The following is an 18098-nucleotide window of genomic DNA, read 5'->3' as shown; positions in this document are numbered from 1 at the left end:
TATTGCTCTCTACAACTACCTGAAAGGAGCTTGTAGTGAGGTGGGGGTTGGACTCTTCTACCTAGTAACAAGCAATAGGACAAGAGGAAATGGCCTCAAGCTGCACCAGGGGAAGTTTAGGTTGGACATTAGAAAAAACTTCTTCACCAAAAGGGTTGTCAAACATTGGAACAGGCTGCCCAGGGAAGTGGCTGAGTCTCCATCCCTGGAGGTATTCAAAACAAAGGTAGACGTGGTGCTTGATGACATGGTTTAGTGGTGGACTTGGCAGTGATAGGTTAGCGGTTGGCCTCGGTCCAAAGGGTCTTTTCCAACCTTAACAATTCTATGGTTCTATGATTCTCCCTTACCACCAGTGCTGTCAATCAGTTCAGGGAATAATGCTTTGGAGGGGGTTCAGATCGGTGGTAATTACAGAATAATTACATGATTATTATTGTGGTAGTCTGAGGGTACGAGAAGAAGCAAGAGTTGGGGAGGAGAGGGTAATTTTAATTAGCTGTAAGATTTTTGACAATGCAGCTTTTGTGGGTCAGTGATGACCATCACGGTGGCTGAGACTCTCTTATGGAAATTCTTCTGTTGTGGAGCTGAATCCCCAATCACCCTCCAACAGTCTTAGCTGGACTGCTGGATCTGGCAGCGTGTGGTTTCTTTTCTTAAAACTGAAGATAGTGTAGTTACAGGGAGAGCCTGCTTGGAGGTTTTAGTAGTTTGGGGCAGGGGCCAGTTGGGGGCTGGGGCCTTTGTGGGAGGGGGCTGTTTCTGCCCTGTGCCCTTGGCCTGGCGCTCACAGCTGGGAACGGGCTTTCCAAAATCCTGCTAGAAAAGAGCCAGATGTGGGAGCTGTGGCTGAGCTGGGGACAGGGAGGACCCCTGGAGCAGCCGCAGGACCTGCGGCAAACCTGCCTTCATATCGGGTCTTCCCAGCTGGACGTTGCCCAGGAATAAGTCTGAGTCTTGCTCTTCTCCTTCAGGAAGCATGGTACGCACCATGCACACCCAGAGCTGTGCCTGTGCCAGGAGAAGACTTCAAGCTCAGCCGGGGCTGAGGGTGGCAGTTCCCACCAGCTGTCCAGCTCGGGAAGATGCAGGTAAGATGCCACAGAGGGGACACCAACTGGTTGTCACTTCTCTTGCAGGAACAGGATTTAACAGCAGAAGGGAGGCAGGATTGTGGAGTAGGTGATAGGGCAGGACAAGGCAAGTGCTTTGTGCAGCTGCTTGCGCCATCACTGAAAGCAGTTTTTGCATCTTTTCAGAGAAGAGGCAGTTAGCTGCTAGATTATAGGACTGACTGCAGAGTTTTGCTTCTTTTCTCTGTGTCCTGCTCTTGGTCCCTGCCTCTCCCTTTCCCTCTCTCCTTCCTTTTTCCTCTCACCTTTTACCCTCTGTCCCGCTCCTTCGCCCTGCCTGTGTTGGGCCCTTCCTCCTGCCCTTCCTCCTGCCCTTCCTCCTGCCCTTCCTCCTGCCCTTCCTCCTGCCCTTCCTCCTGCCCTCCTCTGCTCTCTCTGTCCCTCATCCCGCTGCTCACCACCATGGTCCTGGCTTTCCCCTGCCCCTTCCCCTCCAGCCCCTTCTCCCTGTCCCTGTGCCTGCTCCTTACCAGGGGTTTCCTTTCTCCACTCCCTGCCCAGCTCCTCCCTCGTTCTCCTCGTCCCTCTGTCCATCTGCGATCCCTCTCTGGCCCCCCCACTGCCCTGTCCCACCCCTCTCCGCTGCTCTGTCCCTCTCTCCTCCTCCTCCTCCTCCTCCCCCCTGCTCCACGGGGGCTCCAGGATCTGGGCAGCCCCACAGAGGCGACCATGGGGCCTGGCAGTGGGGCAGAGCGGGGCTGGGGGACGGTGACCCCGCAGGTTCAGACAGCAGGGCAGGAGCACCGCAGAGCATGCCAGGGGCTGTAGTCCTGGGGCTGGGGGCTGCCAGGTGGCCGTGTCAGTCTCAGGAATGGCAGGGATCAAATGAAATGAAATGCCACGGACGGTTGTGTCAGGGACGCTGACATGCCCTGAGTGCTGCAGGGGATTTCTGATTTGCAGCAGCAAATCTCACCACTAAAGGAGACCAGTCCTCCCCCGATGGCATCCCTGCAGGCTCTCCGTCAGCCTGTCACTGGCTTGATGGGGCCCTGGCTGGTGGGACCCATAGGGCACGTTATGAAAATTCCCTTCCCTAACTAGTGAATCAACCAGTCTTTATTGTAGGAAAGTCTATTAGCTTTGTAGATGTCAATATGATGAGTTCACATGATACGCTGTACTGTGATGAGGGAGTGGAGTTTCCCTGGACGCTTTGCTATTCTTGACGCTGAAGTAAATCAAGGGAGCCCAGTATTAAAAAAAAAAAACAAACAAACAACAAACAAACCAAAACCAACCAACTAAACAGCCTGGCCCTGGGAAGAAGGGCTTTGCATCTGGGCAGCTTAGAGCTGTCCATGAAGGATAAGGATACCCCAGGTCACCCAAGATAATGCCAGCGTCCTAGCCCCTCTGACACATCTTTGAAACCCTCCCAGCATTGTCTGGCAGCACAGATCAGTAAGTCGAGGAAGACTGACTGCAGGGACATCGGGGTTGCTCTGCAAAGTTTGACTATGATTAGTAATCGGTAGCGTGGGTGCTAGTGACTGGTCACGTCACCTTGCACCTGACCAGCTGAAGGGTGTAAGAACCCTGTGTAAAGGCCCATTTGGGGTGCCCCTGCATTGGGTTAAAGGTAAGAGTCTGAGGAGTGGCTAGGGGGAGATCCTACCGTTGGGTCACGTGGTTCAGACAGGACCCCCTTGCTTTCTAAACTCCTTCTCCGAGAGGAATCTAGGTTTGGCTAAATCCAGGCTTAGTCTCCAACTTGGTCAATGGTTTATTTTCCAAGGGTTGTAGAAGTAACCGCTCATCAGAGTATTTGTTGTTAGTAACTGATTTGGCAGATGCCCAATGTCGTGTTCTAGGGCCAGTCACATTCAATGAGAACGATCACGGCTAGATTAATGAATAGTGCAGTTTATTAAAGCAACAGATACACAGGTTCTAGGCCCATAGTGGCAACCAAACTTTTAACATTAGCTTTAGTCTGATTATGCCTTCCTGCAGCCTATCAAGTTAATCTATCTGTGAATTGCCTCAGAGTCTGCTGATCCCAATAGACTCCATCCAGGAAGAAATCTACAGCGTGATGGCTTATTGGAGTAGGTCCTATGTAAGGTCTTCTGGAAAATCTCCCTTCCACATTCAGCAGATGTGGTATATAGCAAGGCTTAGAAAGAATCTGTGGAGGAATACCCACTGCCTTTAGGCCTAGGAAAAGATCTATGGAACGTTCCAGGCATAAGGCTCCCCTTTTTGTCTGTATGGTCCTAAGGGCTGAATGGTCCACGTCCACCCATCCTATTAATTTGAAGGCTCTATTGGCATTTCCAGTTCCCAGCCCCTACAGAGTGAGTAAGCTTGTCAACAGCTTTGCTCTCCAAGCACAGGCAGGGCTCTCCCTTCAGACTAGCGACAAACCCTTCTTGGTGCAAGGGCGGTACCCTTCCTTTCTTCAGTGAAAACTCATCACGTAGATGCCTGTCCTTGTACCACTGAGAATTCAACACGACAGACACCGAGGAGAGTTGCTTTCAGGTAGCGGGTGGGCTTTGAGTGCATAGCCAACAGTGGGGCTTGTTTGCCCCTGCTGCTGTAGTTTGCCCCATGGCGATGGCCAAATTATGGGCTGAATATGTATAATCCCTATTCCACCACAGGCTTATAAGCAAGGCTACCGTATTAAAACCTACGCTTCCCACGCACCATTAACAGGAGAAGCAAAGAGACACCGAGAGCAACAATAACCATCCCTTGGATATAGAGGGCAGCCCTGAACTCAGAAGGGTTTCCTGGCTCTGGAAACCCAGAAGGCACTGAAAGATCTAGAGCAAGAAGTCGTGGAAGCTCCCGCGTTAGCCCTGCCAGGCTACAACAATCAGTTTCTATCAGATTTCCCTGAACAGGAGGGACAGCCGGTTGGCCCCAAAAGGTCAGCAAGGCGCAGCATGTTCCTCAGGAGAACTAGACCTCGTAACTCAGGGCCTGATTTCATGGACTGAGGCTGTTGCAGCAGCAGCTGTGGTGGTGGAGAAAGCAAGAAATAGTGTCCTGGGGCACCTCCTAAGGCTAAGGGTTCATTCCTTACTTCCTTGTCCTCCCCTCCAGAGTTCAAGCAAGTGCGGATGTGCCACTGTGGGGAATTACGTTGGGTTATGGCAATAACCGTACATGGTCATTGCCTTCTTTGGCGGAACCTTCCATAAATGCAACAAGATACACTCAAACCGCTGCCTCATCCCCAGGCTGTCTTGCCCTGGCTCTCTGCCGACAGGAGGGAGCAGTGGGTGGTGTCAGCCTGGGGGGGTGGCAGGAGGGAGAGCGGGCGGTGAGAGGCGTGGGGGTGAGAGGACATGGGGCGGTGATGGGCCCAGGGCTGTTGGGAGAGCCAGCGCGGGCCCCGGGGCTGATGGGAGGTGACGCTGGGTGGCGAAGGCCCAGGGGGTGGCGGGAGGGACAGCGCAGACCTCGGGGTGTGACAGGACACCGGGCAGCGACAGACCTGGGGGGTGACAGGACAGCAGGCTGCTGGAACCCCCTCCCCTAAGGGCCACTCGGCATTAGGGCAACGAGGGCGGGGCTGCCACACCCACATGATGCAGGTCTTTCTTCATAATGTGCTGAGCATATAAGAGGACCATGACACCGCGTGCTGCAGTAGGCGCCATCCCAGAGCAGGCACCGCCTGGCCCCGACCATGTCCTGTGTCCACTACAAGTTCTTCTCCAGGCTGAACTATGATACGGTCACCTTCAGCGGCCTCCACATCACCCTGCGCGACCTCAAGCGCCAGATCATGGGCCGCGAGAAGCTGAAGGCGACCAGGAGCGACCTGCAGATCTCCAACGCCCAGACCAAAGAAGGTGCGTGGGGGCGGCGGGCGCGGGGCCTCGGGGACCAGTGCGGAGCTGCACCCCGGCGGGGAGCTGCATTGCAGGGGGGAGCAGCACCCCAGTAGGGAGTTGCACCCCAGCGGGGACCTGCACCACTGTGGAAAGCGACAACCCGCAGGGGCCCTGCACCACCTGCCCCGGCGCCCCCAGGGGCCCTGGCACCACCTGCCAGACGGTGGGCTGGCCCCGCTGGTAGGTGACGGTGTGGAGCCGGGCAGGCTCACCGGACACCGGCAGCCCTGGGGCAGAGGGCAGCACACAGGCACTGACCGGTGGCGGCATGGCCGTGGTGGTGAAGCGCATGTCGGACACCTCCGATGCCGTCGGCAGCTGCAGAGGGAACCTCTCTGTTGGGGGAAGCAAAGAGGGGTGGTGGGGTGAGCTACTGGTGGGCAGAGCCCCTTGGGGGGTTACCTGGAGGGCAGGAGCACCACGAGGAGCAGGAGCCTGCTGCTGTACCTGCCATGGCGGCGGGTCAGTGTGGGGTTTGTCTGGGGCAAAGAGTGTTCTGGGGTTCTGTCCCCACGGCGATCATTCCACCAGCACCTGCCTCAGCCAGGGTTTCATTTCTCATGCCACAGCAACTGCCCGTCTCAATGACGTCCCATCCTGCTGATGGTTTCCTGTCCTCAATGCTCATTTCTCATCCCGGTGAGGGTTTCCCATCCCCACGATGGATTCCCATCCCCACGGTGATTTCTCAGACCCGTGATGGTTTCCTATCCCAACGGTTTCCCATGCCCACATTTCCCTTCCCAAGCATTGTTTTTGCAGGGAGCTGAATTTCCTGCCCAAGGGGAAGGGATGCAGCCAGTATGGGTGGCCCTGCGATGCCAGCGTGTGAGCTGCCCCATCCTGCCCCAGTGGGGGGGGATGGGGCACTTTTGGGGGTGTTTTTGTGCTTCCTGTCTCTGGAATCCTTACACGTGCACACAGAGTACTGTTCTTTTATAACCTTGCCCGTGCAGGAGCCCTGACTAAATGTTGACCTGATCTTGGAAAGAACAAAGTGGAGCTTGAGTGAAGATGGCCGACTTGCTCAGATTTTTCTGAGCACTCTAACCTTTTACAGTTCCGGGACTGTAACTTTCCATAATGGAGATCTAGTAACAGAAGCAATGCTAACCTAAGCGAAAAGAAAACAGGATTTTAAATATCAGTGGAATATCTGCCCATGGAGTCATGTTCTGCAAAGGCAGAAGTCCCTTCAAAAAGCCTGTGCCTCCTTTTAATTTGATCTGCATTTGTTGAGTGTGTTGAGACGATAAAAGTCGGTGTTACCTATAAAAGGTTGCTTTTCTCTCTGTAAAGGGATTCTCTGAAGTGCTGTGTAATGACATACTGATATACGTTCTTACAAACTGACTACTGCTTTTTTCTGTACTGATGTTGTTTTCAGAATACACAGATGATGACGCCCTGATTCCGAGGAACTCCTCGGTAATTGTCAGAAGGATCCCTGCTGGAGGAGTTAAAGCTACCAGCAGAACCTCTGTTACGTGAGTATCCGTAAAGCGGTGTAGTCTTTGCTAGGGGGTTCAGTGAGGTCACTGGTTTAATGGATATTAGTTTACCAGTGGCGTTCCAACTGCATCTCCCTTGTTAAAGCGGCTGTTAGTTTTTGTTGTCCTGGGGTAGGTTTCAATGGACCTGTCCCAAAGCAGACTGACCTTTTTAGGCCTGCTGGGACATGGGCTTCAGGCTCCAACAACGGTAACTTCTAAGATGATTCTGTTGGGTTTGTTCTTGGGCTTGATTGTTCTGAGACCCGAGCTGTAGATGCTGTTTCCTCCAGGTGGAGAGATGCTTTATGCTATGGGCTTGCTTGTATTGCTTTCAGAGTAAAGACAGATACGCACCGTAGTGTACGCTTAGAATTTGTTCCCATCCCAGAGGAGCCCGATTGTCAGTGTTTGGCTATTTCCTGCATTTGCGGGAGGAGGCAGGATATGGCAGGTACTCTGAGGCCCCAGATCTGGGGTGTATTGGTTGAGATTACAGCTACTCAAACGTGATCCTGCCTACAGGATTGTTGTGGTCATTTTGGGATTTGGGGTTTTTTTAGTTGCACTGAATGTGAGAATTTGAGAATGAGAACAGTTTATGTGTATGAATAGATGGCCACATTCACTAGATTATCCGAACAATGTCCTGATGGGCAGGTTTTATAACCTGTTTCACTGCTTGATGTGGGGCACAAGTGCTCTATTTTAAGCTCTGATCACCTTCCTTTCTTTCTCCTTCCAGAAGTCGAACGGAGCCAGTGAGCGGAACACCAAAAGCAGTATGTAAAAGCACAGGGTCACACCTTTTTCTGCACACTGCACTGAACTCTGAGCAACGTAGCCTTGTATGAAATTTTCCAAACAGTAGCTTCATATAATTTCTTCCAGTAAAACATAGCCTATGCTGCAAAGACAATGGATTTGATTCAGCATAGTAAGAACTGCGTAATGCCATCATTTGCACAGTTCTAATGGGACTATTGGTATTTGTGCCCAGTCACGCATTGTATTTCATCCTGAATATGCGAGGCTATTTCCTGAATGGCTTTGTGTTGTACAGATAAGGTACGATTGGTTATAGGCGATGTAGGTTCAAGGTTTGCACAACTGGACGTGGTGCCGTGCTCTCCATCTGTCTGTCTACAGCTAGTAACGTGTCTGTTGGCGTAGCTGCTTGTGCGCTTTGTGTTTCTTGCAATGAAAATGCTCCGGAGTGTATTTTTGCCATTTTCACCTTGTATCACTTAGCTTCTGTTTTTGCTTGCTTTGCCCAACGGTTTTTGAAAACGTTCATAAAAAACACCGAGAAACCATTGTTGTTAAACTTGGTACTGTTTCTGGCTTTGACGTGGGGGTTCAAACAAAAACTGAAACTGACATACGCCCTACGTTCTGAGGACAGTTCTGGGCAGCTAAACGAGTCCTTTCCGTGCCTTTGAATACCTGGGTATTTGTTCCTGGAACTGTTTAATTGCAGTGATATTGTTTGGGCTCCTCCAAGTACATGAATGTCTTTAACAGATTGCCCTGAATGTAAATATCGTTGCTACACAAAGTGGTATTCTAAAGTTCTGCATTTGCTCTTTCCGCTTTCTCTGATGCAGCAGCTTCATCTAATAGCTTGTCTGCAAATGAAAATACCTGAAACCCAGTGTACAAATTTTGGCGCAAGGTTAGAGCCTGGGGCCTTTGTGGGGCATTTTTCATCAGGCTGGAAAACACTGTCCTTCTGCTGCTGAAATATAAATAAGTAACAGAAGGAAATGCTTGACTGGTAATAGCCTGGATTTTGATTTAGTCTTCTGTTCAGTTTCTTTAGTTCTCTTTAGTTTCTGATTAGTCTTCCGTTTGAAATGGCAGTTCATACATTGACTGTCGATTCTGGATTTTGGATTGTTTGGGGGTTGTTGGTTGTCGAGTCGTGTCCCCGCCCCTCCCCAGTTCTTCTGCAGTATTGCCTTAGGGTGGCAAACAAGTTTCATGGAGATGTTGGTTCTAACTGACTGGTTGGAGGGACTGGCAGGAAATACTTCAGTAGAAATATAAAGGAAACAAAAAAAGACCCAGGGCTGGAGGGCCATGGAAGGTGGCCGTTGGGCAAACGTGCTGAACAGTACATCAGTTACCCTTCCTGACCCATTTGACAAGGTTCCCTCTCTGAGATACTCTGGAGCAACAAGCTGATCTCAAGCGGGTCTGGTTAGTCTAGTTTCTTCTCATTAACCGCACGGGCACTCTTAAGCTGGCGTAGCTTTGGACTTTGCCTTGAGCTAATGCAAATGACACGAGGTCGGAAATGCCTCTTGCAGTCACACTCGGAGCGCATCGTGCAGACTTTCAGACTACGGTAGAGGTTAACTATTGCTATGTTTGGACTGTACAACTTGAATATGTGTTTAATTTTTTGTGAACAGATGGATGACTCCTCTGCATCTGCTTCTCTGTCCCAGCTTATTCAGGTATATCTATATTCTTACCAAATACTTCAAAAAAAAAAAAAAAGTGTTTGCTTCATATTTTTAAATCTTGCACTGTGATCCAGAGCTGTATAACTGTTGTAATGCGAACAATGCTTTACTTTAATTCTTAATAATGTCAAGTATTTATGTTAACCTTAAAATGTGTGTATGCTTTGATCCTCTCCTGTAAAGAGCAGTTGCCACTTTGGGGAGATAGAAGGGGAGAACCTTACCAGCACCAACGTCACGTTGCACTAGTGCTCATCTTCAAGACACAAAGGAGAAGCACTTCAGAGGCTGTTTGCCCTTTTTCATACATTCCGTTAGTTCTGCTTTGGGGAGGAGCGCTATTTTTACAGAAGCATGTCACTGGCTGTAAGGGACGGACATTCCAGGGGGTGTGGAGCAGCCAAATTAGAGGCGTGCCTGGAACACGGACAATTGCAGGGCTATTTCTGAATTTCTAGTCCTCAGAGCTGCAGATCCATTCTTTGACCGCTGCACAATTTCATCAGCTGTCGTATAGATACAGTGGGCAACACAATCTGATTTCCTTGAACGCAGACTGTGTACGCTGTGATTATGTCCCTAACTGTGTCTAGGAACACACCCATGCCTGTGTGTGGCATGCTGGTGGAGGTGACCTTCTGGAACTCCTGCCACGCCGCGTTTTGCTGTGGAGCTGCTGGCGGTTTTTGCCCGGGAATGTGTAACTTTGGCTGGGAAAGCACTAGTCATTGCGCCTTGTGAGAAGGCGTAGTGCTAGCCAATTCAGTGCCTGGGCTTTAAAGTTACAAAGCTCAGAGAAGGCAGGGCCTAATGCAGAGGAGCTCGTTCTTTCTTCTGAAAAGAAAGGCTGGAGTTCATTCCCAAGATAGAGAAACCTCTCCCCACTAGCCACTTCTTCCCTCTCTCACCACAGACATGAAATTGTGGACACGTGGCAAAAATATTGGAAAAAATAATTCATTTGGAAGGTAGCCACCAGAAGAAACTGGTCTGCATTAGTGCTGTCCCTAAACGTGTCCTTGGTTCTGTAAACTTAGGTGAAGTTTTACTCTAAAATGTGAGAAGCCGTCCAAGAGGTGCACACATTGAAGCTTTTGAGAACATTGAAGTATTTCAGAACAATACAGGAACAACACCTCAGAGCAGCTCAAAACTGTGACTTACTCTACCCTCTTTAGCGCAGACTGGCTCAGCAGGGAGTCAATGTGTTGTAAAAAGTCCTCTGGTTTATTACTGCTATGTACGAAATGCCATATTTGAACTTTCGCCTATCCCTAGAAATGTTTTGTGGGTTTTGGATGTGTCTTGTACATCTCTTGGGTTCAAGCAAATCAGTCAAGTGTCTGTGAAGTTTTCTGTCACGGTTAATGGAAATGATTTCATAGGTGTCGATCTGCATTATGTTACAGTTGAGGAAAAACTGTGTATAGGAAACAACCATTTAATAAAATGCTGAAAGTAGTTGGTTGCTCTTGCGAAGGAATGCACCTAAAAGCAAAGACAGGAGTGGCTGATCTGAAGGCTTGGTGCTGGACGGTCCAAAGAATGTACAGTCCCTCCCTTAGACCCTGCTGGTATCTGCACTAGTGTGCAATTAAAACGTTTGAACAAATAGTACTTCAAAAACCAAGAAATCAGCTGGTTTCCTTCATATGAAGATCTAGTTCTGCGTAAGGCTTGTATTACAATTTGCATGGTAAAAGGACACGGCCAGCTGGAGAAACCTGCAGGTTTTGCTTACCGTAGTTAGCTCACTTAACACGAAGAAGTTAGCAGGGGCTCTAAAGTGTTTCTAACGTGTGTGTCGACTAACGGCCTGTTACACAGACTGCCAGTCTGGCTGAAGCCAGCGCTTCCGAAGAAGACAAAATAAAAGCGATGATGATACAGTCTTGCCGTGCATATGATCCAATCAAGTAAGTGTTGATAACGCCAGATCTGTTCCCCAACGATTACGGAGGAATGCTAGAGATGGTTGCTTTAACAAGAGAGATACATGCACCCCTTTTTCTTTTTCTCCCTAAAACCTTCTAGTTACATGAAGAACAGCCTGGGTCTACCTCCGCCATCATATACTTGCTTTCGTTGTGGAAAACCTGGCCACTATATAAAGAACTGCCCAACAAACGGGGTAAGGTTGGGGGGGGACTTCTGGTGTTACTTCGGTTTTGTTTTTTACCTTGGCAGCGAGGTAACAGATACATGAACACGCATATTAAGACGTGTTTCTCTTGGGGTGAAATAGAGAGGTTACATGGCAAAGTTGCAAAGCCCTTCAAAATTCAAGGGACACCTGCAATTACCAAGGCAAAATTTTCTATTTTCCAGGCCATCACAACAAACATAGCCAGAGATCTTTCTCTGTCAACTTTCATGCATATTTTTCTGTATTTCAATATGACTGGAAATTTATTTTGGGTTTGAACCCTTTCTAAAGACACTTCACAGTTTTTAGTATTTTGTACAAAACCAGGATGTTTCTGCTGGCCCCATCTATTGGATATCTGCCTGGTGTAATGACACAAGCCTCTGGCTGAGCGTCCCTGCCATTTAACAACAGTCACGGAGATGTCGTTTTAAGTGTGGGTCTTGAGATACGCCTGCATTTCTTTTCCTACCAGGACAAGACTTTTGAGCCTGTTCCCAGAATTAGGAGGAGCACAGGCATTCCAAGGAGTTTCATGGTGGAGGTGAAAGATCCCAACACAAAGGGTGCTATGCTGACCAGCACGGGAAAATATGCCATACCAATTATTAATGCGTAAGTATGGGACTAACGGGACTGACCCAGGAGCGAAGGAGAGGAACCGTGCGTCAATGCCTGGGCGGCAATGCAGCCGAGTGGGCCAGCACCTCTAGTTACGGGGGAGGAAGCACTGGCATTGCATCTTAACCTTAACACCTGTGATACTTTCTAATCCCAAGGCCCTAAAATAGGACGCTCCTCCTGTTCGTGCCCCTGGAAGCTGCTTAAACTTGTGGCGGGCTAAGAATCAGTATTTCTGCAAAAGGTTTCCGAGGTGTTTGCAGTGGAGTCGTTCTCTTTGAAAGCGCGTTTTGCTTCTGTCTGATGCTGCAAAGGCTCCTTGCAAAAGTTAACAAGTTGCTGTGGGAGTGAGGTTTCCTCCCCCTCTGACTTTTATCACCTCCCCTGTGTGAAAGAGGCTGCAGTTTTCCTGTTGCTATAAACTAAGAAAATACTACTGTGTGCTGACAAGAGCGGCTGCTCTAAAATGCACTCGGTGGCACTTCTGGTGTTCTGCCATGGACCTCCTTTTGTAGAAGCTCTAACATAGACTTCTTCCATTTCCAAAACTTCATTACTCGGAGACTGACTTGATCCTCAGCCTGCCATTTACTTTTACCCTCTGGCAACAGAGGAGAGGTGGGATTCATTTCACACGATTTCTAGCTGTCAAAAAATTATTTGCCTAGTCTGAGCTGATTTCTCCATTGACCCAATGAATGGGAGAGGTCTGCAGCAGGACAATTGTTCCCCCTCCCTCTTCTCATCCTGTGGCTGTAGAAAAGGACTTTCAACTAGCGGCCTACGTTTTAGAAGGCTAATGTGGAGTGAGAAGAATTCCACCTGTTCTCTTCCCCTGAGAAAAGCCAAAGCTTGGAAAAGTTCTCCTTGACCCACCTTTAACTTTTTGCTCTCTCCTTCCCCACCCCCCTCCAGGGAAGCTTATGCCAGAGGAAAGAAGGAAAAGCCTCCCTTTCTACCGGAAGAGCCGGCCTCCTCCTCCCCCTCCGATGAGCCTATTCCAGATGAGCTCCTGTGTCCCCTTTGTAAAGATATAATGACCGACGCAGCTGTTATTCCCTGCTGTGGAAACAGTTATTGTGACGAATGTAAGTGTGACCCCATGGCTGTTAATTCAAAACATCACCTCTGATCCTCTGAAAGCAGAAACAGGAGATCAGGAAATTACTGTGTCACCGGTTCTATGTAGTACTTAAGCCCAGCCTGAATAGGAAAGGACTCTTCTCCTATAAAGGGCAAAAGAAAGGCCGAAAGCTTTTTCCTCCTTTTTATGTATCTCGTTAAATCCCCTTCGCACGTGGAAGGACGAGTATGAGAAGAGGGCGTAACTGCGCAGGCGATGACGCTATTAGATAGCGAATGCATTTCGTTTGTCCACAGCCCTTTCCCTCCTACAAAATTACAGAGCCAACGCTGGTGACTTCCTGTGGTCTGCAGCAATCGGGTACTTGGGCATTTAATGCACATTCTCCTCCACGGGAGAGTTGGCTGAAACCTTCAGAACTCAAACCCGCTAACGGGTTTTTGAGGTCTCTTTTGTTCACTAGCCCTGAGGTTGGTGACTTCTCACTGTACTAGAGAGTGGAAAAAAGGTGAGTCAAGACATCAAGACACCGCCTACTCCACACCTCCAGATGTTACAGGAGTGAAACATCAGGGCTGTACCGTTATTGGCTGCATACTAGAAAATTATTAGGCTACTGAACTTGAGCTTCATGTTCCCAATTCAAGATCATCTTCACCCATTAATCATATACATGGTTTTCTAACTGATGAGAACCCCAAAAATGTCCTTAGTTTGGCTAAAATCTATATTGATGCCTCTAATTGCACACAGGTATTAGAACAGCGTTACTGGATTCTGAGGATCATACCTGCCCAACGTGTCATCAGAGCGATGTTTCTCCTGATGCTTTAGCTGCCAACAAGATCCTACGCCAGGTAACGTGATGGCTTTTCCGTGAACTGCTTGTAAGAGAAGTCTATTCCTGAAAAGCTGAAAGGGAAGAAAACATGAATCGACGGCTCCTGAAGCAGGGCTAAATTGGACAAGGCTACATTTATTTACTCCTCCAGTGCATGATCCCTTGTTACAGAAGCTTACAACTCCTTAGAGACAGTCTGGCAAATTCAGGTCACAGTTTTAACGTGATTGCCTCCCTTTCAAATTCGGTGTTGACACTGAAGTGCTTTAAATACAGACACCCTGAGTTACCAGTCATTAATGCCGGCGCTTAATGCGATGTGTTCCTACCCCTGCCTGCTGATTTATTTTACGATTGATAGCATTTACAGGAACAGGCGAGTGATGTTCCTCTGTGGAGCCTTTTGTTTGTGTGCCTCCTGAAGTTTCCTATCCCCTTTTTGTCCGTGTTTTTCTGCCTCTAGGCTGTGAACAACTTCGAAAATGGAACTGGCTACCCTCGGCAGCAGCAGCCGCAGCAGCCGCCACCGCCACCACCTCCACCACCACTCCTGACTGTCGGGCCTCCCGCCGCGCTGGTGACGGCCGCTAACCTTTCTAAACCTTCCTCTCAGCCAATCGGCGGGTTGTTGGAGGAGAAGGTTAGTTTGATTTCAGCATAGGCACTGATCCTTGTCTTTTAGCAGAGCTTCGTTTCCAACTCTTTCCAACCGTTTTTTGCCAAGGGCCGTCAGGTTCCGCTACTAAGACAAGCAGCACTGCCGAGTCGTCTGGGCCCCCAAGGACAATCAATACCCACAACGGGTAAGTAACGCTAACTTTAGAATTCTTTTAAAAGTCTTATCTTCAGATAAACTGAATGGGATTTTTTTCTTTTTCCCTCCCCACTGCAACAGGTCATCCAGTGAGAGCCACTACAATTCGCTCAGCAGGTGGCGGATCAGGCTGGGAACTGTAAGTGTCCCACAGAAATTCAATGCATTACTACCGGTAACTGTACTACTACTCCTGGTTAAAGGAGGCCGTAACACGTAACTCCTGCAACAGCTGATTTGCAATGAATAAGTACGCACAGGTAGTTGTGGAGAACACAAGCGGTAATTAATTTTGAAATGGCTTACTTTGAATTGCCTTTAACAAAGGGATCTGTGCTTGCACTAAGATTATTTAAAATAAAACATCAGCACAGGACTGAAAATGGGGGTGCCAAAACCGAATACTTTCTGGGGAAACCGTAATCACATATGAAAATTAAATATAATTATAGGATCAAGTGGAAAGCCAGGCTAGAAACTTGGAAGCAGAAACTTTACATGCTAACAAGTTCTTCAATTTGCAGTAGCATCATTACATAAACACATGGAGAGAGGATAAAAAAAACCAAACCAAACCAAACAAAGCAAACCAAATTTGAGAGGAAAAATGCTGGGGAGTGTGACTCTTTTTTCTTTCTTTTTCTGTGTGGTTTTTTTTCAGGTCCAAGTCTCCCTGCAGTGCTTCATCTTACTGTAGAAGTTCGTATACCTACACCAAGTCAAGATCCAGTTCTTCCCCCACTCACTCCTACTCTCGATCATTCAATCGTTCCCAGTCTCGTTCCTCCCCGCGATCGCCGCCGTATCCAAGAAGAGGCAAAGGGAAGAGTCGTAACTATCGCTCCAGGTCAAGGTCACGCGGCTCTCACCATTCAAGGCTAAGGTCACCCCCGCACAGAAGATACCATTCACGGTCAAGGTCTCCGGTGTTTAGGGGCCAGTCTCCAACTAAACGGACTCTACCTCAAGGGGAAGGAGAAAGGGAGTGTTTTAACAGGTCCAGAGAGGTTCCACCATATGATAGGAAAGCTTACGAGGGCAGATCTCGTGACTGGAGGGATCCATTTGGAAAGGAAAGATACAGAGAACGGCGAGGGAACTCTAGGCACCGGAGTGAGAAGTTTTACAAGGGCTATGCTGTTGGCTGTCAACCTCCACCTCCACAAAACAGAGAGGACTTTTCTCCAGGTAGGTTTGGTCCACCTGGCACCACAGAAGAGAATTTGCCATGTGCTCAGGGACGTAGGCAGGATTATCCTGCTGGGCAGAGGCACAGAAACCATCATACAGCTGGAAATTGCCCTGAAAAACCATGTGGAAGGGAGAGCCGTGGCATCAAAGATCCTGAAACATCAAAAAAGAAAGAGGTGGAAAAACCACTGGGAGACAAGAAAGGCAATAAAGATAAAAAGCACCGGAATGAAGGATTTCCAAATGCTGAGTTGTTGGAAGGTGCGAGAAAACCAAGAGAGGCAGCTGCAGCAGAAGGTGTTACAGCGGAGTCTGTCTTCAGGCTCCCAAGCAGAGACGATGCTACCCCTGTGAGAAATGAGCCAATGGAAACAGAGTCTAGTGCTTTCAGACTGGGGTCTGAAAAGGAGGAAGAAGAGAAGGATAAGCCAAAAGCAAAGACTGACAAGGCCAAGCGGAAAGTAGAAGTGGCTCTTCCTCCTAAGACGGACAATACAGTAAAACCAGCTGAAGGTTCCAACGAGAAGGTGGACACGGGTCGTGACAAATGTCCTCGACTGGAACCTCCTGCGAAAAAGGCAAAGGAGGACTAGCCAAAGTCAGGCAGTGTTAAAACACCTTCCTCTTGAAAGGATGAGGGTGTTTTGATGCTGTCCTGCAGCGAGTAGTTGCTAGTTGGGAGGATAGAAGGGGAGTGCCTTATCAGCCAAGTTAGAGCCATTTCTGGAATACGGGCAATTGCATGGCTATTGTTCTCTTTGTTTACTCGCATCTGTATAAACACAAATCGCATGTTCATCAATAAAGTTAACACTCTTTTAGCCTCGTGTGTTCCCTGGCATGTCTGTGTTACATTTCTAACTAGCATCTTACCATGAGCTCACAGAGATGTCTCAAAAATGATTAGGAAATAAGAAAAATAATACTCCTGGAGTAGGAGGGGAGACTCAGTGTTAGTTAGAACTAATTAAAGTCAGTGAAAGACAAAGCACAGCCATTCCCTTCTTGTTTGCTCTGACTGTACCTGCTTTGGGTTGTGGGTAGGCATAGGCAGGGTGGAAGCCTTGCATCTCTCTTGACGAGTCCTCTCTCTCTCCTTCTCCCCGTGAAAGCAGAATGCACATTAACTATGCACACTAACAGGCGTATAAAGAAAAGCTAGGGCCCTGGGGCCATTGCCACTGCCTAATTCTCTTACTATCCCGTTATTTACCGATTTATGTTCTGGAATTACTAAATTTGGTACTAGAGCAAACCTTACACAACTCATACTCTTTGCGGGGGAAAAGATACACTCACCTTCCCGTTGTGACACTAATGGGTATAGCTTTCCCTCTGCCAGCTGGAAGCGTGCTGACTTCCCACAGTGCTTTACTGGCTCAGGACTCGACAGCTGCAAAGTATTAGATGAGACCTAGTTTTACATGAACAGAGGAGAAAACAGTTCAGTGGCACACAGGAAAGACAGAAAGGAAGGGAGAAAAAGAAGGGGAAAACGGAGGAGTTAGTTAAATCCGTTACCTTTAGATCTCTCTGGCAGAAGGCCCTACTCCAGAGAGGCAATCCCATCCAAGAAACACTTTGCAGGCATTTAGAAGTCAGCAGGATACAAGCAAATACAGAATTTCTTTCTCAGATTAGGCTCACGGGTTCTCTTCTATGTTTGCACTGTGCACAGCTGACGTTCTGTCGCGCCGCGTGTTTTATGTGTGCTTGGTGTGACTAAGTGAACAAGACACAGCTGTTGCTCACAGACAGGAACTGTGGTGGTCAAGGTTAAACAAAATTCTCCCAGAGAGCCAGGGCAATATTGCCCATTTGGTTAGAGATGGAAGAGGGCCATTCGTCCTCACAGGCGCTGCTTGTTTCACTTGCCTGAGGGAGAAAAATGAAGTAAGACCTTACGTCTGGAGATCAAATCTCACCTTCTAAATAGATGTTGGTGTGCCAGCACCAGCACTGAGTGAGGAACTACCACCGCGCTTTAGGGAATTGCTTTTGCAGCCAGACTTTTCTGAGCTGCTTCCAAGTGCAGCCTTCAGAGTTCACCAATGCAAGAATTAATCGTTATTTCTCACAGTTGATATTTTTTGCTATGGCATGACATGGTAGTATTTGACACCGAAGCCTTGAAAAGCCCTAAGATTAGGTACAAGACCACCAGTGTTTCCGTGGCACCTGCCCCATCACAAAAGTCATCCTTATGACCATGACCTTTCAGAGGCAAAAATTACCAGCTCAGCCTTTCTCCTTCTACTTAATCGCTTTCTTTTCAACTAGGTCACCTGAACAGCTTACTTTTCAATTGTCAAGAAGATTCATTACAAAAAATCCCCAAATCCAGAACATCCATTTTACTGCAAGCTACTTAAAACATGGTGAGTGATACTTGAATATAGAATCATGGAACTGTTAAGGTTGGAAAAAACCTCTAGGATCATCAAGTCCAA

The 18098-nt window shown here is 48.4% G+C and overlaps 1 protein-coding gene across 1 annotated transcript; it reads left to right on the top strand.

Annotated features, from left to right (window-relative positions):
- Positions 1–4759: 4759 nt before the first annotated feature.
- LOC135311305 (E3 ubiquitin-protein ligase RBBP6-like) lies at positions 4760–16241 on the top strand. The gene is made up of 12 exons (XM_064440428.1): positions 4760–4948; positions 6378–6477; positions 7226–7262; positions 8898–8942; positions 10779–10867; positions 10986–11082; positions 11573–11712; positions 12634–12806; positions 13556–13659; positions 14107–14283; positions 14539–14546; positions 15119–16241. Exons 1-12 carry the CDS (start codon positions 4783–4785, stop codon positions 16239–16241), a joined length of 2259 nt encoding a protein of 752 aa, XP_064296498.1. The 5' UTR covers positions 4760–4782.
- Positions 16242–18098: the final 1857 nt, after the last annotated feature.

This window comes from Phalacrocorax carbo, unplaced genomic scaffold, assembly GCF_963921805.1.
Source record: "Phalacrocorax carbo unplaced genomic scaffold, bPhaCar2.1 SCAFFOLD_36, whole genome shotgun sequence".
Lineage (NCBI taxonomy): Eukaryota > Metazoa > Chordata > Aves > Suliformes > Phalacrocoracidae > Phalacrocorax > Phalacrocorax carbo.
Note: the sequence above shows the minus strand (reverse complement) of the source record. Positions and strands in the feature narration are given on the sequence as shown.